This window comes from Rana temporaria, chromosome 1, assembly GCF_905171775.1.
Source record: "Rana temporaria chromosome 1, aRanTem1.1, whole genome shotgun sequence".
Classification (NCBI taxonomy): domain Eukaryota; kingdom Metazoa; phylum Chordata; class Amphibia; order Anura; family Ranidae; genus Rana; species Rana temporaria.
This window is the reverse complement of record NC_053489.1, coordinates 221,736,258-221,758,757: the sequence shown is the minus strand read 5'-3', so window position 1 is coordinate 221,758,757 and position 22,500 is coordinate 221,736,258. Positions and strand designations below refer to the sequence as shown.

At 40.2% G+C, this 22,500-nt stretch overlaps 1 protein-coding gene across 2 annotated transcripts in view; it reads right to left on the bottom strand.

Annotated features, from left to right (window-relative positions):
- TTC28 (tetratricopeptide repeat domain 28) overlaps window positions 1–22,500 on the bottom strand; it is a 636,155-nt gene that overhangs the window by 11,241 nt on the left and 602,414 nt on the right. For both annotated transcript variants that reach the window (XM_040350766.1, XM_040350776.1), the window contains exons 14-17: window positions 15,832–16,011; window positions 12,416–13,136; window positions 4,350–4,474; window positions 2,532–2,763 (exon numbers count right to left, since the gene is read on the bottom strand). In XM_040350766.1, coding sequence (XP_040206700.1) covers window positions 2,532–2,763; window positions 4,350–4,474; window positions 12,416–13,136; window positions 15,832–16,011 — 1,258 coding nt within the window. The remainder of the gene's footprint in view (window positions 1–2,531; window positions 2,764–4,349; window positions 4,475–12,415; window positions 13,137–15,831; window positions 16,012–22,500) is intronic.

Below are 22,500 nucleotides of genomic sequence, written 5' to 3'. Positions count from 1 at the left end.
CCATGGACGGACACAGCTTCCTTATAATCTTGACTGATGTTCCGTCTATCAGGAGAGGATGCCTACAGTCAAGATTATAAGGATGCTGTGTCTGTCCATGGACTTCAGAGAAAAGGATTTTACGGTGAGTACAAAAATCCTATTTTCTCTTTCATCCATGGACGGACACAGCTTCCTTATAATCTTGACTGACGTTCTGTCTATCAGGAGAGGATGCCTACAGTCAAGATTATAAGGAAGCCGTGTCCGTCCATGGACTTCAGAGAAACGGATTTTATGGTGAGTACAAAAATCCTATTTTCTCTTTTGTCCATGGACGGACACAGCTTCCTTATAATCTTGACTGTAGGGTTATGTTCCGTCTGTCAGGGGAGGATGCCTACAGTCTAGATTATAAGGTAGCTGTGTCCGTCCATGGACTTCATAGAAAAGGATTTTACGGTGAGTACAAAAATCCTAGTTTCTCTTTCGTCCATGGAGGGATGCTTCCTTATAATCTTGACTGTAGGCATCCTCTCCTGATAGACGGAACCTAACCCTACAGTCAAGATTTTAAGGAAGCTGTGTCCGTCCATGGACTTCAGAGAAAAGGATTTTACGGTACACAAATCCTATTTTTAAACCAAATGAAGGCCTATTTACCCTAAAAAAAAGGTATAATCCACCTTGATACACTAAGTATTTGCAAAGATAGGTACAGTTTTACTAACCCATGCCAAAGTTACAAAACTGCATTCAGGCATTATGGTTTGTGTTACCTTCTGTCATGAAGGGGTTAATATTGTAAGTGATGCTTGCTTTTGTCATGGAGATTCCAGCCTGTCCTAGTATTGACTGGCTGGGTTAAATGGGGCCGTTTTATTTGCCCTTTTGATACTAAAAGGGCAAATAATAATATTAATGATAACATTAACCTTCTAAGTGCTGAAACTATAAAAACCCATTTTTCAGCACCTTGGACAAGTCACCAGAGAAGGCGTGTTTTCATTAGTAAAGACAACACGCAAAAAGAGAACTGAAAAGGGTCTGACAATTGTGCAATGCATTTCTGCACTGAAAAAAGGGTGATTGTTACAGTAAGTGCTTTACCTATAGAAGGACAAATTCTGGGAAATGTTTATTCATCTGCCCATTCATGTTTCTGCAAATGTGCTTTTACATAGTATATGATGAATAATGTTACCCAACTAAACAAATTAAAACAAAGAAACAGTAAAATAAAACACAAGTAGGAGAGATTTTGCAGATCAATAGCTGCAGTGGGTTTTGGGAGTTACTGTAGATACAATGCTACAATCGCTCAATGTGTCTGGCAATCCGCAATGCGGATCGATAAACATCTGAGTACAAATGTTCATAAGGCCATAATCTGTTTCTCTCAGAGAGCTCTCTCTTTACCCTTATACTCGGACACCAGATTCTGCAAAAATGTAATGGCAAGACCCCTTTCAGTAATGCGACCTTAGGTAGAGATGTCATTTTATTTGAAATAGACTTTCGGTTACAGATCGCCTGAAAGCAGGCGACATTAGAGAGGTTATTTATATAGACATGGTCATTTATAGCAACATATTGGGGTTAATCTACTAAAGGCAAATGGACTGTTCACTTTGCAAGAGACGTTGATTTTTTAAGATAATTATCCCTAGAGCTTAGTGAATGAGGTGAAGCTCTGCTGACTTCTACCACCCAATCACGTGCAAACAAAAATGCTGTTTTTTTTTTCCTTTGCATGTGATTGGATATTTTTTGCAAAGTGAAATCTCACTGCATTCATTAAGATCTGGGGGAATTTCTTTGCAAAGTGCAAATTTCCTTGCAAATCAAACCACTTATTTGCCTTTATTAAATGAACACCATTGACACTCATTTCATGTAGCTGTTACTGCTTATGCTGCTTCAATTAACACTTATTTCTTAGCTTTTGCTGGTAATTAACACACTTAATTAAAATGTAATAGACTATGGGCCCTTTCACACCAGCAGACAGTATGTCCGTATTTCATCCACCCGTTTTCGGATGAAATACAGACATACATGTATCCCTATGGGATAGCGGGTGTTAGCAGATGAACATCCACTGACACCCGATCTCATTGGTCCCCGCTATGGTCCGATTTTGCAGACGGAGCAAAATCCTATTTTTCCATCCGTCTGCAGAGCGGATTGGGTAAACACGGACAGACGGGGACCGTCCCGTCCCGTCATCTGAGCGAGCAAGCGGATGAGACATGTATGGATCCTCACGGGATCCGTACATGTGAAAGGGGCCTAAGGGGTTGATTTGCTATAGCTGGAGAGTGCAAAATCTGGTGCAGCTGTACAGTAGCCAATCAGCTTGTTCAACTAAGCTTTGACAAAACAAACCCTGGAAGCTGAATGGTTTCTACGCAGAGCTGCACCAGATTTCGCACTTGCCCATTTTAGTAAATAAACCCCTAAGTCTAGCCGTATGCTTTATTTTGCTGAATTCACGTGATCTCATGTGTATTGTTTTGAAAAGCACATTGTTTACAACAGAAAATCCTTACCCAAGAGGGACTGTATGGTTGTACTACACTGTTGTAGACGGTCACCGGGGTCAGATGTGGGGAAAAAGACTGCTGCTGGGAGACCACTTGCTGGTGGGTCAAGGCGAAACCCTACAGCTGTCAGAAGGGACTGCCAGCCTTGTACTCCCCCTACTTTATTTTCCACACTCTGCTGGGAGGTGTACATGGAGTTTCGCTGTCCATTCTGAATCCTCTGCAAGGACTTCTCCACCTACGCAACAATAAAGAAATGATGCACAATGATTAACACAACAGCTAGTAAAAAACCTATGTTGCTGGTTGTATAATGACAGTTCAAAAAGAACTTCACCCCATTTTTCAAGAAAACCTGTCCCAGGAACAGTGGTGCATACACTCCAGCACTGTAAACTACTAACTGTTTATCTATGGCAGGGGTGTCAAACTGGCAGCCCTCCAGCTGTTGCAGAACTACAATTTCCATCATGCTTGTAAATTTTAAGCCTTGCAATGCCTCATGGGACTTGTAGTTCCTCAACAGCTGGAGGGTCGCCAGTTTGACACCTGTGATCTATGGCATAACTGTTGTGACTTAGTTGTACTTTAAAAATAAAATAATAAAGACATATATGCAAAAAAAAAAAAAAAAAAAAAAAAACCTTTTCCGTATTTAATAGTTTATATTGATTTCAACATATAAATCCTAGTTGTGACCCCAAAATTCCTGCATAACGTGGCTGTTGATTGGTAAAGACACCACCATCTTTTTGTAGAGGTGGTCTGCATTAAGGTTCATGCTTATGCCCGAGGGACAAAAAAGCTTTATTTTGGTACTATTGTCTTCCAAAAAAAAAAAAAATCTATATATTCTAAAAGAAAAAAATAATATGCTTTTCTGGTTTGACCTTGTACTCTTAGCGTATAGAATAGAACCTCAAGGGTACAGCCCAATCTACAGCACCATTAGTTTGAAAAGACTGGGAATTGTGATCTCTGGTCTCATGCAGCATATCTGTTCAAAATCGTTAAATAGCCTAAAGGTACCTATAGGCATGTCATTACTGTTGCCCAATCTTTAAAAAAAAAACAGTTGTATACCTATATCTGCCACACAGATACCACTATCTTTGGGAAAATAACGATAGCTTGGAAACGTTGTCTAATCACCAGTGTTTCCTCCTGATGGGAATCTTTTCTGTCACTAAATATTATAAATATAAAAGCTTGGTCAAGCTAAGCCTTTCTGTATTTATGTTATTGAAGTAACTCCAGTGCCTGAGGGTTAGTCTGATCATGCCTGAAAGTTTGACCATTATCTACAGTTTTTGGACACCTTAAGTTGCTAAGGCAACACAAATAGCAAGGTAGAGTCTAATGCCTTGTTTCCACTGAACTGAACGGTTCGGGTCAGTAGATTTGGAACGGTTTCGAACGGACCGGTCTATTCTCGTGAGCGTTTCCACTGCAAATCGGACCGTCGGGACCATACAGGATTTAGAAAAAATGCCTAGCACGTTCACCAATCAGTGGAATGTATTGCATCTCCGCCCTAATGGAACCGTTCCATTTTCTATGGCCCCACATCTGAAGCAGGACCCAGAATGGTCCGGTAGGGTTCGGTTTTATGGCACACTTTCATAATGGAAACACCCAAAATAGCGAACCGAACCGTACCGAACCGATCCGCTCAGTGGAAACGAGGCATAAGAGGGCAGAAGTGCTGCATGACAAAAACACAACAGTCTGAAGTAGTGATCCACTTTAACTCTTTTGAGTAAAAAACAACAACAAAAAAAGCTATTACATAATGTAAAACCATTTTAAGTGAATAAATCTTACCAGATGCAACAAAACTCTAAGAGCATCTCTTGCACGGTCAGGGTTCTGGAGGATCTCAGATAAGGCTTGACCGATGAGTGATGAGGGACTGTTCAGCTTTACATCGCTTCCAATAAGCATATATCCTGTACAACATTATCATAATTAATTATAATCATAACTGCAACGCATATCAGTCAGGTCAGATGTGTGTTTCTAAGCATAGTCTACGCCCCACTCATTGACTGGTGATCTGATGACTGGCCGTACTATTTAAGAATTAGCAGAAGCGGAGTAAGTGCAGATTACCATAGTGGATGAGGCAGGAGCAGGTTGAACCTTGAACTGCAACACCAGGACCCACTTACAGGTACCAGCAAGAAGAACAGAAAGCAGTACAAATGTGACATCAAATCTTACATCAAATATTTTAGGACTAGCAGTCAGAGGAAGCACTGCCCTAAGTAATCTCACACTGCAGATATACAGCTTTGAGGTTCTTGGCACAGGAGGAATTTAAGATAACATGTACTGCATAGGTGCAATTAACTGCCCCCTATAAGATAGAAAATCTTCATTTTTTTAAGTTCAGTCAAGATGTTTAAAGGATCTGTGCACCAGAACCGCTATTTCAGCAAACCCAGAAACCCACTTGTTTGGTCTAGTTCTCAGGGATTCCAGTGGCAAGATTTCCGTACTTCAAATGCTTGATTCACCCAGCCATTGGGGCCATTGTGAGAAAACTGTAAAAGTAGGCTTTTTGTATGCAGCAAAATGAGTGGAACTACTACTATGACACCATGGGGTTAATTTTCTAAAACTGGAGAGTGCAATATCTGGTGCAACTCTGCATAGAAACCAATCAGCTTCCAGGTTTTATTGTCAAAGCTTAATTGAACAAGCTACAGTTAGGGCTCTTTCACACGGAGCGGATCCGTATTGATCCGCTCCGTTAGCCCGTTTGGCTCAGCGGGGATTCCTCCGTAAATCCCTGCTGAGCTGTCGGCGGACAGGGCGGTCCCCGTACACAGTGCAGAGACCGCCCTGTCTCTCCTCCGCTCTCCCCTATGGGGAATCGTATGAATACGGACCGTGTGCCCGTATTCATCCGATCTGTTCCGCCGGACGGAAGAAAAATAGGGTTTTCTTCCGTAGGCAAAAGCGGATCTTTTGCATCATCCGCTAACGTCTGCAATCCCATAGGGATACATTACAAGTCCGTAAACGGACTTTTAATAAACGGACCGTTTGTCCGTAGGTGTGAAAGGGCCCCTAGAAGCTGATTGGTTACCATGCACAGCTGCACCATATTTTGTGCTCTCCAGATTTAGTAAATCAACCCCTATGACAGCAGAAGATGCAAGACTTTGCCACCAGCATCCACAAGACATCCATGGGCTATTCAGAAATCTAAAGTTGGTCAGCTATGAATAATATGTACTAAAGTGTAAGCAGAAGTGTACAGAGGTATAATCTACCTCTCAAAAACACACTAATATACAAAAAAATATCAAAATGTAACTGCTCTATAAACTTTGGTTTGAAAAAACAAACAAAAAACACAATCATCTATTGCTCTGTTTATGCTAAGGGATACAGAGCAATACATAAGTTCTTTTTGAAACCAAGATTTACTAAGCAGTCATATTGTGCAGCCTAGAGTATGAGCACAGTGTTGCAATGGGCAATCGGTGCACTCATAACTGAAATATCAGTTTCATTCTATTGAACCTTTAATATTATTTTCAGGCACTTTCTCTGTATAACCTAAAATTCACTGTACACTGTATAAATAATTTAATTTAGATCAAATTGGAGCATTCAATCGCCTTAGACATCAAAGACTATAAAACCTCACTAATAGACATTGATAAGGATCTCTATAACTCTTTATTATGTTTATTTGTAATTATAAACACAGAAACATAAAGAGTCTATTTGTTATATCCTTTCTTTCAGTGCCCCATGTGTGATAATCGTTTAATTTTCCAGTTAATAAACAGGTTACTCTGAAATATTGATTAGAACCTTTTCAGTCTCATTATGTTTCAGTTAACTTATGAGAGGCAATAAGCAAGAATTTCTCAGCTTGAAAGCATTCCGATCAATAATTTAATTTGCTGAACTTTCTGTATTATGTTACAGTCCAGATTCTTTGCTTAAGCGTTCTTAGCCTCTACTCTACTCTATAAAATTACACAAACATAGTTACTAATATATCTAGGGCATTTCACCTATATTAAAGGCTCAAATTTGGGGTGCTTGCCTTACAACAATAGAAAACGGAGGGTTATAAAACACTCCCATATAAGAAACTAATCTGTGATCACAGAAGGTGTCTGAAAAAAGTGGGGTATCTGGCAGGCAGATTATTCTACTTGATGTCCTTTAGCTACAGCTCCTACATGATTTTAAACAGTAAGCCTTATGTGTTAAAGGGGTTGTAAAGGTAAAAAAAAAATCCCTAAATAGCTTCCTTTACCTTAGTGCAGTCCTCCTTCACTTACCTCATCCTTCCATTTTGCTTTTAAATGTCCTTATTCCTTCTGAGAAATGCTTACTTCCTGTCTGTAACTCCACACAGTAATGCGAGGCTTTCTCCCTGGTGTGGAGAAAGCCTCTTGAAGGGGGAAGGGGCGAGCAGGAGAGTCAGGACGCCCACTAACACACAGCTCCTTTCTCTATCTGCAAAGTAGAGAGTGTCCTGACTTGCCTGCTCGCCCCCTCCCCTCTCAAGAGGCTTTCTCCACACCAGGGAGAAAGTGTTGCATTACTGTGTGGAGTTACAGACAGAAGAACAGGAAGTGAGGATTTCTCAGAAGAAATAAGGACATTTAAAAACAAAATGGAAGGATGAGGTAAGTGAAGGAGGACTGCACTAAGGTAAAGGAAGCTATTTAGGGATTTTTTTTTTAACCTTTACAACCCCTTTAAGGTCACATATATTTAGACCGTAGGGCCATATACTCATTTGTGACATGCCATGTCTAAAGATGACCATACACTTGCAGAATTTTATTAGAAATTTTTCGTTTTAAGAACGTTCGTTTGATTTTCTAAATGTTGGTGGGGTTAAAATGACCTTAATTTTCAAGTGATGAGAAAATTCAAAGGAGCAGGATATAAAATGTTTCTTGTTTCTAACAGAATATGTAGTTTTTGTCCTGGAAATTGCTTTTTACATTAAAATTTAGAAAAAAAAAATTACTTTTAAATGACATTTCTCCAGTCATTGAATGTAGAATTGTTATTGTGTGGTCAGCTGAAGGATACTACTAAGTTCCACATATCCCTATATTTGAAACAGCATGGAATGCTTTTGGCTTAGGTTTTTCATCGTTTCTCAACCGACTATATGGGTTTTGCTATTTTATTTCGCAGTTATTCCTGTGAACAGTCTGTGTTTAGGTCTCTCATTTAATTTGTCTTCAGCAATTCGATACTTGCCAATTGTCTATGTGATCTATTTCCTCTGTGTATTCTATATTGCAGAGACCTCATTTTATTTATTTCTTTGTGAAAAAATCGACTGAGTACACAGTGTTCAACACTTGTCTTGTTCCCTCATATGTTTGCACAGCTGCCTGAACTTTGATCACGGGGAAATATCTAAATTTTTGTTCGATGTAATGATGTAATTGTAGACTATGCATGCATGGAATTATTAGAGCATTATTAGAGCATTCCGTAGTAGGCTTAAAAGCATTCAGCAGACACAGCTGTGAGTGATGGCTTTATTACAATCTAATTTACATCACATCCATGTCATTCTCTGGTTTTATATATATATATATATATATATATATATATATATATATATATATATATATATATATATATATATATTTATTAAGAATTTGGGATAATTGATCATATCTCCAGCCCTTGTATTTTTTTTTAAATAAATTAGGGAAAAGTTAGGTCCATCGAGTGTTCCAATGGGATTTATTTACTAAAGCTGGAGAGTTCAAAATAAGGCTCACTTCTGCATATAAACCAATCAACTTCAAGGGTTTTTTTATTACCAAAGATTAATTAAACAAGCTGAGGTTAGAAGCTGATTGGTTTCTATACAGAAGTGAGCCTAATTTTGAACTGTCCCGCTTTATTAAAAAAAAAAAAAACAGTAAGACTAGGACAATAAATGAGGGGCACGGTTATCTCTGAGCCTGCCAGGTTCTGACCTCTGGTTTTATTGTTGTCTGTGTCCCTGTTTGAGAGATTCCCCATCATTTCCTGTCTGAAGAAACCTTGCCATTGAGTGTGAGTGAAAAGACATCTATTAAAGTTTTTAACCCTTCCCCAATCTATACAGGCATACCCCAATTGTAAGTACACAATTGGGTTTATTTACTAGCTGGAAAGTGCCAAATCAGGCTCATTTCTGCATAGAAACCAGTGAGATTCCAGATTTTATTACCAAAGCTTAATTGCACAAGCTGGGGTTAGAAGCTCATTGGTTTTTATGCAGAAGTGAGCCTGATTTTGCACTTTCCAGCTTTAGTAAATAAACCCCATTGTGTACTTAAAAGTGGGGTATGCCTGTATAGAATAGCAAACAAACTGGAGTTACTGAAAAAAGTGAACCTAACAAAGTCAACATACCTAACATGTTAACACATGGGTACATGCTCATTACGTCCTCCAGTATAGGAGATCTATATAGCTTTTCTATTTATCTATTAGCCTATTTGCAGTAGACGTGATGATGTAAATGGCTGCATGTAAATCACAGCAGCACTTCTCTGTGAGACCAGTTTGAGCGATGAGCAATATCTGCATCTTAGGCTGATGTCAGCTCTGCAGAGCTCTGCATTACAGAAATGTTTGGAAAGTCAGACAGGGAAACTGGATTTTCCTTGAGTGTCAGTATTGATATATAATAAAAAGGGAAGAATGCAGCTTTCTAAAATGCCCATAAAACATCACCTCTAGACTTGGCTAACATGTAGTAGCAATAGGTCAAGATGCGCAAATCACCACAGTAATAACAAGATTGGCCCATCGTTGTAATGACAGCTGAGTGCCTGAAAGCCACGGCTATTGTTTCAGACTCCTACAATATTTAATTCCATGTGTGTGCATTAATATACTTTAATATTGTTAAATATATGTCCTTATTATCCATACCAGTCATAGTAAACCTTATGAGAATAACGTAGTCAAAGCAATAAAAAAGAACATACTAATGGGTGGTCTGGAGGCACGATTCATTGGATACGCTGACAAATGAGGGGTTCTAATTCCAGTTCTTTCATTTACTTTGTTATAAGTATTGTTATCAGATCTGATTCTTCTTGTTTACTCATTGATATATATACTTATGTATGATATGAATGTTTCCCATGTATAAGCCTACATACTTTTCTGTCTTTCTTATGTAAACCTCAATAAAAACATTGAACAAGAAAAAAAAGAACCTACTTAATATCTTCTTACCTATATTCTGTCAGGTTTCTGGATGGCTTGATCAGCATGGATACTGATCAAGCCATCGATTGCTCAGTTAGGCGTTGTTCTAATATTACCTATAAACACGTCATGTATGGACACTTTAAAGTGGGCACAAACTCAAAAGGTGAAGTTTGCTATGAATCTGTTAATTATGTTTTCAATCCCTCTTGAAAAATACCAGTGCACTTTCTGGGTTGTGCGTGTACCTAGGTACTCCTGTTCAGTAGCCATATAGTTGTATATCTGCAGGTTGAGATCGTGCACTGTGTCTCTGACTGCTTGCCTGAAATTTGGTGATGTCACTATTGCACTGCTCACTGTTCTCCTTGCTGGATAGAAGATTGTACCTGGGGATATGCTGGTGAAGGATTTCACTGTTTCTTCTTCATTCATTCTGAGGATCTGTGATTCCACTACTTTTCCTGAAGCTTCTTGAATATTATGCCACCAGATATTACCAGTCATTAGAGGAGCAGCTCTGACATGAAAAAGCAAAGCCCTGCTCCTCTACCAAATATGCCATTGCCACAGAAAGACACAGTGTGGAGATAGGCAAGGTAAGTCAGTAATGGGGAAAGGACCAGCTGCAGTCTACAGGCAATACTGATGAAAAGTCCTGTGCACTTTGCTTGCAAAAGTTCAACAGCACAGCCACTATACAACAGCTTTACCAGTATATGGGCTTGATCGGCTTTAATGCCCAATATTCATGATGCTGTCTTTTTCTTGGGTGTGCTCCATTGGCTCCCATAGAACTGTTACTGATCTGTCATCACTCAACCAGGAGTTGGTAGGATGGACTCATGATGCCATCAGCACTGTGCAGCTTATCACAGGGCTGCATGATTGGGAGCCCTGCCTACTTTGGGCATCACTTCCAATTTAAAGCATTGGCTCTCATTGGGGTAAAGGGGTTAAAAAATATAAACATGCCTAAAGAATTGCACCAATAAAGTTGCAGTTTTCTCTTTCTTTTAGCTTAAAGTTTCCTAAAACAGGTGAATACATCCTTTGACAAAGACCCGTTTGGTTCAGATGACTCCACTGACACTTGCAACAATCAATTTACATAGAGGCACACTTACTAAACACTTCCACGGAAAAGTCATAGTTATCACACAAGAAATCTTCCAAATTGTTGGAACATGCCACTGTAGTTGTTTTGTGGACTAATAGGAACAGAGTTATCACTGCGTGAGCCTCTCTAACGCATTCTGGCTAAATTAAGAAGAGGATGCCGTCAGGTCCCGGGGGCATAGCTTGCTCAAAGATGGGCAGATGTTTCTCCATCCATTGTAATCAGTAAGAAATTAAGCAGGTATGACCACCCTAAACATTTCCCAAGGGAAAATGCAAATCTTTTTTAAATGTCTTTTTAAACAGGATCAAAATAATTCTGCAATTACATGAGACAATGAAAAAATGCTATTATAGTTGAGCATATTTACACAGTTTAGCCTAAGGTAACAAGCTGCCTTTGCCACAGGCCCTTGCAATGTTCCAAGAAACCTGTACCCAGAGTAATATGCAGACTTATATTGCTTTCCTCCTTTGAAAAGTCTGGTTTTCTGTCTGTAATTCTCAACAGTGACTTAAATACTTGCTGAGTTATGGCTCAAGAACAAGTATGCAAATCTGGAGCTCTTGTTCTAGGCTTGTTCTAGATCAGTAACTCAAGAAGGGCTGAAGTCATTGGGTCAACATTTCAGCTAGGACTGGGATGGTAAGGAATGGTAGCCTATATATTCCTCTCAAGCCCCATACACACTATCAGTTTTCCTGATGGTTTTCTCTTCAGGTTTACCAAAACCATCTAATATGAGGTCAAACCTTAAGCATTTCAATTTGAATGCAATCAGGCAGGCCCTTGCACTACATGGTTTTGGTAAACCTGAAGAGAAAACCAGCAGGAAAACTGATAAGCCCCATACACACGGCCGAGGAACTCGACGTGCCAAACACATCGAGTTCCTCCGCGTGTTCAGTCCTGGAGCCGCCAAGGAGCTCGGCGGGCCGAGTTCTCCCATAGAACAACGAGGAAATAGAGAACATGTTCTCTATTTCCTCGCCGAGGTCCTCGTCGGCTTCCTCGGCCGAAAGTGTACACACGGCCGGGTTTCTCGGCAGAATTCAGCTCTGAACCGAGTTTCTGGCTGAATTCTGCCGAGAAACTCGGTCGTGTGTACGGGGCCATAGTGTGTATGGGGCTTTAGATTAGGTTTACTGTAAGGACCTCTCGTGATTAGTAATGACTTACTAATGTTACATGTTTTTATATACATGAAAAGTTATGTTTTCATTAAAAAAAAAATTCAGAGGGATATGAATGCTGATGACAAAAGGAATACTTAAAAGATGAAAGCAGCGTAAGTTTGGGACTGGAAAGCCCTTATGTATTTTTGAAAATCACTCAAGTACTGTCTCTGAACATACATATTCTCAGATAATAATCAGATTCTGTCAGAGATATTAAGCTCCCAAGTTTTTCACTGTAGCACTTGGAAGAGGTGATGACAATTTAAGATATACTGCAAATGTAATGTCAAGTAGCGAAGCTCAGTTACAAATGACACGGATAACAGCTGTATCTAATAAAAATGATGTACAATGCAGACACAAAGTAATTATCATACCTGCCCAGTTTGATGGATGTGAGTATTGCTTACTGCTCTGTACTGTTTTCATTGCCTCAGACAGGGATGCACTTGCTTTCATTCCATTCAGTAATGCCGAATAAAAAGCATGGACAAACATTTTTGAGGCTGCAACAGGCACAGGCCACAGAGATACAAGGACGCACTGAGCTCCGGCAGCCAAGAAGGCCCGCGTCAAGCCAATAATTCCATCTGCTGTAACTTTGTTGCTGGATTCCTGATAAGATCCAAGAACCACTAGTTTTACAGGAAGCCTGAGATCCAGGACATCTGCGGCTGTCAGGAGGAATTCCTGAAGGGGTGGACAGTCTGATATGCTTTCAACATCACTGGCATCGTCCTGCATCTGTAAAGACTCAGGAATGGTGTAGGTGTTTCCAAAGGTGCTTTTATTTGTTCCAGAGCTGTTCTCGCTGTTCGGAGTTAGTATTAAAGCTGCAAGTTTCCATGAGATGTGGGTGGCAAAGTGTACGCATTCAGCTTGTGTGAGTGCGCTCATCACCTTGTCTTTCGTGGCCAAAGAGCCAACAAGAGGCTGACAACCCAACAATTCAGAAACCATGTAGGCCTCCTCTTCTGCTGAGGGCATTGGTCCCCACAGCCATCTATCCATCACTGATGGAGGAAGCTTCGGATTTCCAATAACAGCAGCCATGGAGGTAGAACTTGAATATAAGGGAGCATTCTTCCGTAAGTGAGACTGTAAAATAGACATACGCCACAGAGAACTCTGAATTATTAATGTCCATAAAATAAATCTATGCCAATCATCAATGTTTATTCTTGAGTCAGAATATATATATAAAGGCCATGCATTGTAAGATTTCTCTCGTTCAGTCCCACATCAATTTCCCCATCTAATAAACTGTTGATGAAGGAATCTCTCTTGCCAGCTATGTATTCTTATAGCTGGAACTCAGAGCTTTTAGAATACTTAAACAGTGGTTGCATCTAATTGAATTATTGTGTGCCTGTCTCCTTGAGACCCTATACACACTATTCGATTTTCTGCAGGTTTTTGTCTTCAGATTTACCAAAACCATGTAGTGCAAGGGTCTACCTGATTGCATACAAATTGAAACTCTTTGACCTCATATTATATAGTTTTGGTAAATCTGAAGACAAAAATCTTCAGAAAATCGAATAGTGTGTATGGGCCGTTAATCTTCACATTAAAGGATGTCGGGTGGGAGGGCGCTGACAGGGCCATCCATGGCTGAAAATGCGCTCCGTGTATGGCCAGCTTAACAGACAAATTTATCTTGATCTGGGAATTCTTTGCAATAAGCCCTCCCACACATTCTCCTATCTTTGGGTCACATAATCAACTTGCCCAGTGTTGCCAACCGTCCGCATTTTTACGAACAGTTCGTAAAAACTGGCACTTTTTTCCCCTGTTCGTAAATGTCCGTGGTTGTGGGAATGTGCCAGTAAAAATAGCCGAGATCGGTTTGGTTTGGAAATGTGCATGGAGATTGGAGGCAGGGGGTGATGGTGGCTGCGGTGGCACCGCAGAGGGGGATGGAGGCAGGGGGAAATGGAGGCTGGGGGAGATTGGAGGCAGGGGGAGATAGTGCCAGGGGGTGATTGGAGGTGTTGGTGGCACTGCAGAGGGGGATGGTGGCACTGCAGAGGGTGGGGGATGGAGACAGTGGTTGTTGGTGGCACCACAGAGGAGGATGGAGGCAGGGGACAATGGAGGCAGGGGGTGATTGGAGGCAGGGGGCCTGGGGGAGATTGGAGGCAGAGGAAGATTGGAGGCAGGCGGAGATTGTGGCCCTGCAGAGGGGGGTAAAGGCAGGGGCAGAGGGGCAGTGTTGGTGGCAGTGTTGGTGGCAGAGGGGGATGGAGGCAGGGGGTGATGTGACTAAATAATTTGCCCTTATATCGAAAATAACAAAAATATGTTTTTTTTACCTTAAAATCTACCTTAAATCACATTGCTATTTGCCTATTTGTAGCCTAAATACTGAAACTTGCACCTAAAAATTTAATTTAGTAACTTTTGTGAAATGCCAGTAAAAACGTGGCTGCGCCAGTAAATTTTGGGTGTCGTGCCAGTAAATTTCTATCTGGTAGGTTGGCAACACTGAACTTGCCTCTACCAGCTGAATATCACTATTCTTCCTCTTCCCTGCAGCTGTAACAGAGTCTAAGGCCAGCCACAGATGGAGTAAATGTCTTTCCTGCAACCACAGACAGGGTTGACAGGCAAATCCCTCCTATGGAGCCATTGTGTTTCTCCCATGTGGGGGGGAGTCATCCCCATTGGGAGAACACAGTGATTATTGCTGCTAGCAATAATTGCATGCAAAGTTCGTCAGGCCAGTTGATTGATCGATCAACTTGAGTACATAAAGCCTGCCTATACTTGGTTCGAATCTTAGCTGGTTCCTGCTGAACCGGCTAAGATTCGAACCATCTATGGCCAGCTTAAGGGCATTTCTAATACTTCTATGGATATCTCTATGTATAGAGACCATTATAGCTGCATATCCAAAAATGTCTGTGGCAAAGGGCTAGAAAGCATGCTTTAACGTGGGCGCATTGGTGGGAAACTGGCATGGACTAGCAGAAGATTGCAGCATGTATATACTACCTACATTTTAGATTCCTGCTACTCCATGGATGATGCAGCATCTAGACGAGGACAAATTATATTCTGCATGTTTCATAGTCAGTCTCATTATTTATTTATTTTTACTTGATTTATATCAGTGTATATCTGGATACATTTTGCCTAATATGTTGATTTCCTATGATTGTCAGCTATCTGGTGACCATATTATACATAATTTCTGAAATACCTCCAACAGGCAAACACTACATTGTGGCCACTAGATAAAGCTGACGAGTATAGGAAATCAACATATTAGGCAAAATACGACCATAATTTGGGAGGCATTCATCTGATTATTATTTTGTTAATCCATAGACCCCTTAAAAATACTCAATAATTAAAAAAAATAATTTTGCAAATCTCATTATTGTGAAATCTCTGAGCAAGTGGACATATTTGTATTTTTCAGAAAACCAGGTAAACTTTATTAGTATTGGGACATTGGTGTATAACACCAGAGGTACACATAAGCAGAGAAGCAGATGTTTACCATTGATTTCTAATAACTAGTCCCTGATTGGATCTGCAGGGCATTTTCTGTAAGTTATTTTTATTGAATGATTATATTTATCATATTACAGTGTGTTCGATTTTATAGAAATACCTGAATTATTATTGATGGGGACGGGGCTGTTTGCCTACAGTTCTGCTTTAAAAAGTTAGAACTTTTCTTCTGCTTTTAGCACTGTCAGAAAATAAAATCAACCTGGAGCTGCTCATCTGTATGAATCATAAATTTGGAGACAGAACTAAATCAAATATACTTGGTTCTTACCTTGGAATTTATGTTCAGAGATCGGATGGAGGGAACAGCAATCAGACTGAAGCGTTCATAAAGATACTCGTTGGATGAGCTGCCCTTTAGCAGAGCAAATGGGATGAGGTAAAGTTCTCCTTCCAAGACCATCACCAGCTGCCGATGTCTCCCCACTGGACCACTCGAATGCATTAACCCCTTAAAGGAAATAGAAATGAAAATGTTCACTGCAAAGTTTTTTGTAAATGTTTCATTATTTGTTCATTCCTATTGTTAAATTGTACCACACATTAGATGTGGTGGCTGCATTTGTTTTATTTTCTTTGTCATTTTTCCCTCTATTTTTATTTTGTGATCTAACCAGTAACAGACCTCCAGTATTAGTAAAACATAACTCTGTATGAATAAGAACAGGAGGCACAGAAGGCAGCATAGGTACAAGACAGTCATAAGATTCATTTAGAAATGACTTTATTATCCTGATGTGATACCCCTGAAATCTGATTGTGGCATCCTACACCTTATTATTCAACATTTAACACTATATTGTTGTGTTTTTATTACTCTGCACTATTCTGTTGTGTTATTATTACTCCGCACTATGCTGTTGTGTTATTACTCTGCACTATTCTGTTGTGTTAGTACTCTGCACTATTTTGTTGTGTTATTACTCTGCACTATTTTGTTGTGTTATTACTCTGCACTATTCTGTTGTGTTATTACTCTGCACTATTATGTTGTGTTATTACTCTGCACTATTCTGTTGTGTTATTACTCTGCACTATTTTGTTGTGTTATTACTCCGCACTATTCCATTGTGTTATTACTCTGTACTATTCTGTTGTGTTATTACTCTGCACTATTCGGTTGTGTTTTTTCTCTGCACTATTCCATTGTGTTATTACTCTGTACTACTGTGTTGCGTTATTACTCTGCACTATTCTGTTGTGTTATTACTCTGCACTATTCTGTTGTGTTATTACTCTGCACTATTCTGTTGTGTTATTACTCTGCACTATTCTGTTGTGTTATTACTCTGTACTATTCTGTTATATTATTACTTCACACTATTCTGTTACGTTATTACTTCATACTATTCTGTTACGTTATTACTCCGTACTATTCTGTTGCGTTATTACTCCGTACTATTCTGTTGTGTTATTACTCCGCATTATTCTGTGCATTAGTACTCCGCATTATTCTGTTGCGTTATTACTCCGTACTATTCTGTTGCGTTATTACTCCGTACTATTCTGTTGCGTCATTACTCCACATTATTCTGTGCATTAGTACTCCGTACTATTCTGTTGCGTTATTACTCCGTACTATTCTGTTGCGTTATTACTCCGCATTATTCTGTGCATTAGTACTCCGCATTATTCTGTTGCGTTATTACTCCGCATTATTCTGTTGCGTTATTACTCCGTACTATTCTGTTGCGTTATTACTCCGCATTATTCTGTGCGTTATTACTCCGCATTATTCTGTTGCGTTATTACTCCGTACTATTCTATTGTGTTATTACTCTGCAATATTCTGTTGTGTTATTGCTCTGCAATATTCTGCTGTGTTATTGCTCTGTACCGTTCTGTTGTGTTATTGCTTTTCCTATAACTATTCATATGCAACATTACAACATTTTATATTTCCTTAGCAAATAAAAATGACTTTAATCTTGAATACAAGCCACTAAATACAAAACACATGATATTCCCTTTCATTTTCAAGGTTAAAATTAAATAAACGCATGATGATGTCCCCTTAAAAATATTTGGTCTTTTCTAATCTTGACCATCTGGAAAACAATACTCTCAATTCCAGAAGCATATTAGAATTTCATTGTTTATTCTTTAGACTATATAGTGTTTTTCTGAATATTTGAAACCCACTCCAAGCTGAGAATCACTGGCATATAGTGTCATCCATAATCATGACATGATAGCCTAACACATCATATTTAGAGCGGTGCTGATGTGTTCCCAAGAAATGTACATAATTTACTGGAATATCCTACTTGTGCTCATTTTGCATCTCTAGCTTACATTGGCGAATGTGCTAGAGAAAGAGATTTAGGGTCAGGCATGGTGACATTAAGCAGCCTCAGGAGACTTCATGAGAAACCTCTTCACTCCATTCTGACAAATTGTTTACAAAAACCAATGATTCCTTTAGGGAAGCATCCATAGACCAAAGCCCACGGTGAACTTGCTTCCGTTCTCTAAAGCTAAATTTACCAGCATTTGCTCAATCTTTCCTCTCCTTGCACAGTATGAGCTGACAAGAAGTATCTTCCCACTACTGGGAAGTGTTCTCCAGAAATATTTTCCTTCTATAGTACGTTTGACTTAGTGCTCTCAAAGCATTAGCTCCAGGTAACTTTTAGCAGCTACTGTAAGTCATAGTGACAAGTGCCTACCCAGAGTTCCAATTTAGAAGAAACCCCTGAGGTTTGCTCTTGTGCTTTACGGAGGCGGCATGCAAGAGCTGCGCAAATGGAATAACAAAGAGCATTTGCATTTTCATCCCATTTACAGTCATTAAGTAAAATAAATTCCTTAAAATCAGACCATGCAAATATATTAATATTTATGCAGCAGAGGGAAAAAAAATACCTACGCTCTTTACAAATTATATAACCGTACATACTAATGTAAGGGGGAGCTAGATTTATAGTATTATAGCACACAAGAGAGCTGATAAGACAAACATGCACAGCATTACAAAGCAAATAGGGGAAACATCTGACAGTAACATACATCAAAAAAACATGTATTGCTGACCTGCATAATACATATTAAATAACCAAAATGTTCATACATAAATAAATATGTCCATCATGTTTGCTTTCATTTTTTGCCTGCAATGCTCTACTGTAAAAACAGAACAAAGTGCAAATAGCGATCAGATTGAGACTGCATTATAGACAGTGGGGGCATTATTAAAATATTTGGACAGGTAATTATTATTTGTATTTTTTTTATAAAATGCATTGTTCTAGTTTTTTAACTTGTAAATGTTAAGCGTATGCTATCCTGTGTTGTAAATCATGCTTACATCAGAAAAGATTATACACAGCCAGGACTGTTTTCTGACAACATGCTGCATGATGCACACCTGAATGACAATGCTTTTTGTACAAGCTTTGGTGAAGATTTACGAAACCTGGTGCAGATAGAAAATGGTGCAGCTGCAATTAGCTACTAACTTGAGCTAGTTTAAAGTGGGGGTTCACTCAAAAAATAATTTTTTAACATTAGATTCAGGCGAGTTGTTAGAATCACAATCGGGTGTTTTTTTTTTAAATCGTTGCCGTACATACCGTTTTATAGATAGATGTTCTCCGCGGCTTCCGGGTATAATCTGCGGGACTGGGCGTTCCTAATTGATTGACAGGCTTCCGACCGTCGCATACAGCGCGTCACGAGTTGCCGAAAGAAGTCGGACTGCGAGTCGGCTCTATAAGGCGCCTGCGCACCGACGTTCGGCTTCTTTCGGCAACTCGTGATGCGCTGTATGCGACGGTCGGAAGCCTGTCAATCAATTAGGAACGCCCAGTCCCGCAGATTATACCCGAAAGCCGCGGAGAACATCCATCTATAAAACGGTATGTACGGCAACGGTTTTAAAAAAAAAAAACACCCGATTGTGCTTCTAACAACTTGCCTGAATCTAATGTAAACATTTTTTTTTGGGGTGAACCCCCGCTTTAAAGTCTTGTTTTACTTACTTACTTATGTTATACTTACCTGCTCTGTGCAGTGGTTTTGCACAGAGCAGCCCGGCTCCTCCTCTTCTAGGGTCTCTCAGCGGCGCTCCTGGCCCCTCCCTCCTGCCTTCACCGCAAGAAGTTTGCCATGACGGCACTTAAGTCAAGTCATTGCTCTGTGAGCCCATTTAGACACGGAGCTGTGGCTTGGCCTTGCCCCCTCTCTCGCCAGCTACTGTCTCAGCCAATGATGAGGGAGAGTCCCTGACAGCAGAGGTTCATGTGCAACATCGCTGGATCAAAATGGGGCTTAGGTAAATATTAGGGGGGCTGAGGGGGGCTGCTGCACACAGAAGGTTTTTTACTTTCATGCATAGAATTCATTAGGATAAAAAACCTTCTGCCTCTAGAACCACTTTAAGATTTGCCAATAAAACCAAGTAGCTGATTGGTTACTATACACAGCTGCACCAAATTCTGTAGACAAGGACACACGCCTGCCATACACAAAGAATTAATACACAAAAACAAATTGCTTAAACCTTTTACCACTGTTACTCCTTTTTACTGGCTTTTAAAATATGTAAATATACCAATTAAAAAATTGGATGACAGATTGAGCACTGTAAAACACTTTCTTTGATAGAGGAATAGTGCATTTTCAAAATGAGAGAAAGAGGGACTTTACTTCAAAAGAGGGACAGTTACCTCTGAATTTGGGACAGTTGGGAGCTTGGTTTTACTTTGTCATCTTGTGTCCAGGCTATGGACATTCAAGTGTTAACATTTTCCAAATAACCAGTAAATATCCTTTAAAACAAACCCTCACTGCCATCTGTAGCTGTAGGTACTGTGGAAAAATTGATTCTCAAACTTCACAGCAGAAGCACTCAAGTTGTTCAAGTTGTTTTCAAAATGCAAAGCCCCCTCTACTCCCCACACTCATTGGAATTGAAAAGGTTTAAAGCAGAAGTTCAGCCAACACTAAACTAACTCTAAACCTACTTGCAGCCATATTCTAAAACTAATCTATCTAGCCCTGTAAAGAAAGAATTGCTATACCTGCCTGTTCTGCAGCTGCTTTGTTTCAGTCCCAGGCTGAGCTATCAGTGGTGGCTTCAGTGTGTGGGAGTGTGTAGGAGAGACAGCCGACAACGAAAGCCTAAGGCCCCGTACACACATCCGAGGAACTCGACGGGCAAAAATCATCGTTTTGCTCGTCGAGTTCTGTGTGAACCTGCAGAGGTTCTCGGCGAGCCAACTTTCCTCATTGAACAACGAAGAAATAGAGAACATGTTCTCTATTTGGCTCGACGAGGAACTCGTCGGCTTCCTTGGCCGAAAGTGTACACACGCCGGGTTTCTCGGCAGAATCCAGCTTCGATCGAGTTTCTGGCTGAATTCTGCCGAGAAACTCGGTCGTGTGTACGGGGCCTCATAGTAAGTCTATGGGTGACGTCACTTCCCAGGCATTATTTCCAGCCGTTGTCGGTTCTCTCCTGTACACAGCATCCGCCACTGGAGACCAGACCACATCACCTTCAGAAGAGGTACGTATAGAGACTTCTTCTTTACAGGGCTAAATATATTAGTTTTAGGATGTGGCTGCAAGTAGATTTAGAGTTAGGTTTTGGGTGAACTTCCACTTTAAGGATAAGTTCACATGGGAACACATTGTCAGTAACTGAAATTAGTGGGGCAGCAATGTATGATGGAAATTTCCGTGATGGGAATTGCTGCCAAGGCCCCCCTTTTGTAAACTCACTGATACATGCTGCCATTGATGCGTCAATAATATTTTATTTAAATGTGGACACTTTTGTGTCCACATATAAATAAAGGACAATCGGCTACATGAAAAAAAGTGGATGGTGGCTGCTCGGATGTGCTGCTCTGTGCCTGGATGCTGCAGAGACATTTTCAGTATGGCCATGCCCAGAGTGAAATAGTTAAAACAGTAAAACGTTAATGCAGAAACTGACAAGTGGCAGAAATATGTCATTCTAATTGCTGACTTACTGTGTGTGCAAAACAATAATCCACAGGTGACAAATTTTCTCAGACCAGTTTTGCATATTAATTATTCACAGTAGCTCTAGAGCTGCCTTTCTCAACCCTTTAACATGTTGGAACCCTTGAAATAACTTTCAGGTCCCAGGAAACCCCAGCTAATAATTTCTATACCTATACCAGTGCATTAAGGCTGTTTTCACACTGATCCTCTTTTGTTCAGTTCAAAAAAAGCAGAAGAAAAATGCATGCCTTTAACCCCTATGTTCACACTGTGAGAGTGTTTGTAATCTGCAAGCAAACACCCCCAAAGTGTCCTAGGCATATTCTCCTAGTGGCAACTACTTCTACTGTATAGATTTCTGGTGGTCAGCTAAATGCTACTTTGCATTGGTGGTCAGTATAGTGTTCACTTACACTGCACAAAAAGGGTCGAGATTTACCAAAACTGCTGCACATAGAATCTGGTGGTCAGTGTAGGACCCCCTTTCACTAGAAGTCAGTGAAATGCCCTCTTACATTGGTTTTCAGTATAGTGCTTCCTTAAATTAGTTGTCAGTGTAGTGTCCCCATTACATTAGTGGTCAGTGTAGTATATTTTTACATTGGTGGTCAGAGTAGAAGAACCTCACTGATAGTTCATTGTCAGTACAGTACCTCCCTAAATTGGTAGCCTTGTGTAGCATTGTGTAGTGCCCTCTTACATTGGTGGTTAATGGAGGAAGGACCCTATTACCCTTGTGATCACTGGGAGAATGACCCTTTACACTGGTGGTCAGTGGAGGAAGGGCCCCATTACACTGGTGGTCAGTGGGAAGAATGCATCTAACATTGGTGGCCAGTGAGAAGAATTATTGGGCCAGATTCAGGTACATTTACGTTGCTCCGCGGCAGCGTAACGTATCTGATTTACGTTACACCGCCGCAGGTTTACAGCGTAAGTGCCTGATTCACAAAGCTCTTACCTGTAA